This window comes from Opisthorchis viverrini, assembly GCF_000715545.1.
Source record: "Opisthorchis viverrini unplaced genomic scaffold opera_v5_78, whole genome shotgun sequence".
Lineage (NCBI taxonomy): Eukaryota > Metazoa > Platyhelminthes > Trematoda > Opisthorchiida > Opisthorchiidae > Opisthorchis > Opisthorchis viverrini.
This window is the reverse complement of record NW_008751734.1, coordinates 521,567-528,234: the sequence shown is the minus strand read 5'-3', so window position 1 is coordinate 528,234 and position 6,668 is coordinate 521,567. Positions and strand designations below refer to the sequence as shown.

The 6,668-nt window shown below is 46.1% G+C and overlaps 1 protein-coding gene across 1 annotated transcript in view; it reads right to left on the bottom strand.

The window, feature by feature from the left end:
- The window catches only part of T265_13549 (hypothetical protein), a gene marked incomplete at both ends in the record, with an annotated part of 81,156 nt that overhangs the window by 61,754 nt on the left and 12,734 nt on the right, over window positions 1-6,668 (bottom strand). The window contains 2 exons of the mRNA XM_009169432.1: window positions 441-1,010; window positions 4,778-4,924. Of these exons, the coding sequence (XP_009167696.1) occupies window positions 441-1,010; window positions 4,778-4,924 (717 nt within the window). The remainder of the gene's footprint in view (window positions 1-440; window positions 1,011-4,777; window positions 4,925-6,668) is intronic.

Genomic DNA, 6,668 nt, shown 5'->3' with positions numbered 1-6,668 from the left:
TTGGACAACCTCACAGTATTCCAGCCCTCGTGCTTTTCTTCTGGTGGCATGGCAATAAGGCACCGAATGGGTGGTAGAGCTGAACGACTCAATTGTCCGTTGCAAATATACTGTACCTCATTGCGGTGTGGCCCACTTAGATATACGGGAAGGGTTTCACTTTGCCGCGTGCAGTCAAACCAGATTAGTCACTGGGTGCAGGTTTGATGAACGCAGTCTCCCAGTCCTCCAGGTTTGAGACTTGAGCCGGCACGGTGACTTGTTCCTTAAAAAAAACTTGTACTACTCTGGTAGTGTGGCAGCATCCACCCACTGTCGTGCGGTCAGGCTTTTGAGTCAAAGGCTTTGATTGAGGATTCGAATTGTCTTACAGACCAGCGTAATACCACGAACTTCATGGAAAAAATGGTGATGACGATGACGAAGATGAGATGACTTACCTCTAGGTAGCGGGCACCGAAGTATACCCTCGGCACCTGTCACAGGTAATCGGCTTCGTGGGCAGCAGCGACGTAACAACAAGCAAGCATCAGAGAGAATCGCAACAAGCCCCTCTGATTTGTTTAAACTTGAAGGGAAGCGGCAAGGAACTCCAGCACCGTTGTCTCCAGCAGCCGATGAAGACAAATTGGTCAAACTCTCAGATGCTATGGCCTGCGGTGCACAGGAAACGGCTGTCGACGACGGTAAACGCGGCGCATCGCAATTCACCACTTTCCCCTTTTGCGACTGCGGACTGCTGCACCCGGAACCACCTGTGGCTGAGGCTGTGGAGGTGTCGCTACTTCGAAGCAAACTATGTGATGCTGCAGCACGTCTTGCTCGACGAAACCCAACGGGTTTGCCGGGTCGAGAACCGAGTAGACTACCGGAATCCGAGACGGATTTCGAATTGCTGAAGGTTATACCCAAGCCGATACGGCAAAAGGGATCAGGACCAACGTAACCAGCACATACTGCAAATAATGTGTGCAGTCCGCCACTGTTGATGAACAGCTTCCGGCCAGCACCTAGTAGAAGTGTGGACAGTAAAAAACTACTGTCGGTTAGGCGATTTATTGACTAAATATTGTGTTAATGGTAACGGGAACGTGCGTCTAAGCAGTTGGTAGACCCAGAGGCGCGAAGCACATCAGGTAACTACTCTGGGCCCCTTCCTAGTAGACGATGGTTACGCGGTTTATTCATTCACACAGTCGTAAAAAAACGTTCTCATCTACAGCTCAAAAGCACGTCTCGTACAGTGATGTGGATAATCAAATACCAAAAACTGTCCCCCCACATCTCGTAGCTACTCAGTGCACAAAAAAGTGTTTCAGGCGAGTAAGAACAACGTGGGTCGCGCACACTTACTGATTTTTGCAATTTACAAGTCCACAGTTCCAAAGTTGTTCAAAAAAACTAAACGAACAAGTGCAGCTGCCTGTTGATATAGCGCGTACTTTAGGATTGATAAATATGCCCTCAACAAACAAATGTTCGATACCCACTAAAAAGGTTTTAGCAATTCATTTTGCTTCAAGATAGAGGTTCTGAAAAAATTCCAGCGCGTCAACACCTTAGCCCGCTATGCATTCTATGAACGATAAAAACAGAACATTGAAGAAAAACTCGTTATTTTGTGTAATCTTTAATGATGTGTTATAGTTATATCGACCAAAAATCTCTTTCCAAAAGCACGCTGCTCCCATTGAGAGTGCAACCCAACGTAGTCCGTCTGACGCGAATTATTGTGGGAGGGCTTGATAATAACCCATTTATTGGTGTTAGTCCATTTTTGCAAAAACGGATGATCCGGTGGACAGATACTAGTTGAGAGTCACTCAAAATGTGAGATCCTCATTTTCGAAAATGTGAACATCCGTGTACGGAGGTCAGCCGTCCCCAATAACCGAACACCACATCATTTGGACGGATGTGTCACGTGCAGGAGACGGACCAAACGAAGGCATGCTCTGATTGGTCAGAATGCCAGCCAATCCGAGTCACGCATCTTTGACTCGACGCTTCTCGCCCCCTCACAGAGATTCTGGCACGACCTTGTGGAACACTCTGTGACTACCCTATAAATACAATTGTAATAATTTTTCTTTGTCTCCATAAAGGGCTGTGTAGAGCTACCGTGTCTTTTGACATACCATAGTGGGGCGTAGCAAGAGCCAACGGACCGAGACAGAGTTGCACTACCGTCCAGCAAGTTACGACAATCCGGAAGACCTTTTTGAATGCACACATGCCTCCACAACGCAAGAAGTAGAAAGCGGTAGTGCCTTTCTGCCAACAAACTTCTTGGTAAGAACTTTGGACGAGGGGCCGTAGACGTTTTTCGGCACTACAGTATGTCAATTTGCTTGTTGTTGGTCGGTTTTCATTCTACATTGCAAGAGCGAATTCCATATTCAAGTCCATCCAACTGATCAGATTGGTTAAAAGAGGGTCTGGAGGGGTAGGCCGTCACAAAATCCCTCCCCAACTTACTTTTATTTATTTCTTCACAATTAGGCTTCCAAATCAATTATGATCGTACGGCAGCGAAACATCATTATTCAACACTGTTATTATGCTGTCAATGGTGATGATGGTGATGAAATAGCCAACAAGGATTACGGGGAGCAAATATGGAAACGCTACCTGGCAACCAAGTGTATTTGGAAAACAGCAATGAACCAGAAGGGATCATCCTGGTTTGTTTACAAACGGTAGGGAATTGTGACCTACAGATCCATCCGGTTGACAAAGATGCATGTGGACAGTGTCCTAATTGATGAAATAGTAAAGGCCAAATGGATGGTGTGAGAGTGAAGATCAGAATAGGCGTTTTGATAAGAAGGAGGGTACTCATTGATCGCATCTCCTTTCAATATTGATCGCGGCTCAGTCATCCAACGCCGGCTCCTCTGTTTTACCGAACTTTGTTCTGTATTGCCCCAGAGCCTTCAATGGCTTCGGTGGGCTGCACACATGTGGACCTCCAAACTTGAACGCTTCGAAAAACAAGGTTCTCATGCGAACATATTGGGGGATTTTTACCACACATGCCTACAAATCACAGATAATTCGCACTCAAAGATGGAAGACATGAGTATGAGAATTAGGTGAGTCCTCCAACGAACGGGGACGTGTGGATTTAATACAGACATGTGGCAAAACACGTTACCATATCGCCCAGTATGTTGATTTGGCAACGTACATTGTCTGGTGAGGTGGGGTTTAAGCTTCAGCTCGGCAGACAACTGAGAGTGAAGCAATTTGCCACCAACATTCAACTCACATTCTCAAAATGATATAGCGGCAGGTGTATTCTTATCGATTAACAGTGTAGAGCACTAAACACTTCGCTTCTAGGATAGGGGGACACGAAGGAGACGCTCGTTCCGTCAACGTTAGGTAGTTTGAGTCCAAAATCGGTAACTGCTGACGTCTGGTAGGTCAGTAGTAAAGAAGAATAAAAGCATGGTATAGACGCAATACACTACTCATAAGGTTGCTGAAGACTCCCCCGGGTGAGTCTCCTGTTAAAACCTGTCTAAAGCTTCATTGCACATAATCGAACTGCAATTCAAACTTACTCAATGCTGAAGTGTCTCCTGGGCAATAGGTACAAAATACAACTGAGCTACGGCCTGTTGATGAGCAGATGATGTAAATCAAGTGTACCTGGAAGCAATGCGAAACTCCTCCATGGGAAAAGCCCACATGGAAGAAAAAACATGCCTGTGTCGGGTATCCCTCCTACAGGTGATCCGTTGATGAGTAGGAATGAGCCTGTTCCAGGTGTAATTCAAATGGAAAGAGAGGAAGACTAATTAAACTATACAGCAGTTTTTGGACCTGCGAACGTGGAATGCAGACAACCTCGTTGTCCTGAGAGTAGGTTGGCAGCACGTCGTACCGTAAACGTGATGGCCTCGTCATCACGCTATGTTCACCTGACGGACAGCGGCGGTATTGACATTGTCCTTGATAATTACTTATAGCATTTGGATTGCAAACACAAATTCCGGTACAAGTGGTAGAAAACCACTAAAATAAAGAGTTGCTGTTTTCTCCCGAGCTAGACGTCCAGTAGTGGTCGGTCATTGAATGACTTAACCACGTATGTACCAAGTTACTCTGATTCAACCAATTTATCCAGCAGATGCAACGGAATATAGGACCCTGAACCGCATGATACTACTACTCATGAGGTCGACGAATTATACCTGGTAAGCTTCATCAAAAGGGAGAAAGCAGCAATGGACTCCGGGAGCTCACATCATCCACTGAAACATGACGCGGCCTGTGTGCAGGATACTCAGCTGTAAAGCACTACTAACGAGAGAGATTCAGTGGATTCTCTTGTTAGTACCAAGTTTATTTGCACGGGAGTGTTCATCGTCGAAAAGACTACCTTGTTTAATGGAAATCGGTCATATTTAGGTGCGTCTCTGCCAACAAAAGTTAAAACGAAATGCTGAGAGAGAGAGCTGTGATCGCATGTCGGCTGTGTCTTGCGGACACCAGAACCGAGTGTAGTTGATGCTGTGTCGCAAGTCCTGGTGTGGTGACTTGATAAAACAGTTCTGTTCGAGTTTGCCAACTGCGGAACAAACCACACGTGGCATTCAGTAGAAAAAAACGTCCGCCACAGAAAGATGTAGTGTTGTTTTAGGGCGATGTTCGGTTTCAAGGGGTTGTATTGCGTATCCATCATACTGGTGAGCAGGGTGGCGTGAGTTCAAAAATAATCCTACGACGAATTCCGGTGCTAGAGAATGTCTTGCTACGGTAAACTCACGTGAGACTGTGAGGGACTTGAGGCAGGCTAGAGAACTTCGTTGTAGCGGGATTCGCCGCCCGTGTAGGTCGCAACGATGGACGTCGAGAAACAAATCCAACAAAATCGCAACTCCTCCAGCATCGACCGCCCGAGTGGAATTGTTCTCTATAAACAAAGTTGCCAAAAGAGAAGATAAACTGCCGCACGACATCATCAAACGAAAAGGGCTAAGATTGGCCGATAAACTGTTCTTCAATTGAGGCGAAAATGAGTGGAGTAGAGTAGCTGGCTGGACACACCACAGGAGTAAGGAAGCAGAGAGTAGCGAGCAACTCAGATGGCTTTAAAATGAATTCCCCATCAGCATCCACCCATTTTCAACGCGTTATTTGCAATCGTAAAACAGTGGATCACCCTAGTACACGACAACAATGCGGGAAGAATACCGATGTTGTCCTTCAGTCGCGATGTTTAGAGTTTGTAGACCAGACATAAAAAGGGACGGCAGCAAAGCTGAGCCGTAATAATAAAAATTGGTGTGACTGTTGCGGCAAATAGATGCGTCGGTTTTTGTCCAAAGACAGCGTCCAACTGGGTCGATTGCGCCGGATTAAGCCCCACGTGTAAAGGTCTACTGAACGTTTTCTTGATATGACACTACTTCCTAGAACCTCCTGGACATTCGACCACCAGTTTTCATCATTTTTTGACTCACCAGATAGGCTTAATCTCCGAATTTCTATCACTCTGCGCTTGAAAACCAGATTGGACTGCAAAGTAGGTTGATGTTAATGGAGGATCCCAGTGAGACTTAGCTAAATCACTCGTTCACGTTATTCTTCAACTTTAATAGCTTTCCCAATGGAGCATGAGAACGGTTGCACAGGACACTGGGTTAAAAGGTACTAGACACGAGAGATTCCGTTGAGTCTCCCGTTAACCTGCAGCGTTGGAGCTTCAACAGCTTTGTCTTGTTAGATGTCATATTGACGAGGCAAGATAAGAAACTTAAAGCCGAATAACAACCAAAGCAAGTACATCTCGCAAAAGCGATCATCTAGATAGGCCCTTATGAGTAAGAAAATCGAATCGGTTACGGTCCAGAAGAAACCCATCTCTATCTACCTTCCTTTCAAATTGAATGCAGCCACAGACCAGTATCGGCAGTACACGTTCAACTGTAGCACCCTTTCGGAGCCTTAATGCCATGCCACCCAAAGGAAGCACGAGGGCTGGGATACTGCCAGGTTGCCCAAGCCTAGACAGGGGAAGTCGAGGCGTAGAAGTCGGCTTCGAACCTTCCGATCAGTACATTCGCGCTCTAGCCACTTGGGCCATCTCGCCTCCTCGGCATTACACGTTTCGGCACCTATGCAAGAAAGTGGAAAGGTAGCGTAGAGCGTTCTGGCTGACAACGGAATCGGAGGTGGGATGCGGTCTATTACTATTGCGGGGGTTACTCACTTGTGATGAAGTCTGGCACCAATTTTCCACTATTATACCAAGATTAATTGAGTATCAACGTCTGGCCACAGCCGAGACAGTTGTGATGGGCTCAACTAACCCGAGTCCATGTCGGCAGAAAGCGTTCGTAGTTGCATTGAAACTTTCGTGGTCTGTCCACGAGACGGCTGCCCACTCAGGCCATGAAGTAAACAGATTTCATTTGTTTACGTAAACTCCGGCTCACACCCACTTTTGCTTAAGCTTTGGCTTTTATAGTCTGTATTGACCTGAAGAAGAAATTGACGGGATCAGCTCGTGTTTTGAATTTCACAATGTTCCAAATATTTTCATGATACTTGGACAACACCGGCGGATGAGTGAAAGTCATTGCTGGAATTTCTGTTCCCCTATACTACCCTCGATATTGAATCCGAGCTACCCACAGACCACACTTCGCCTTTAG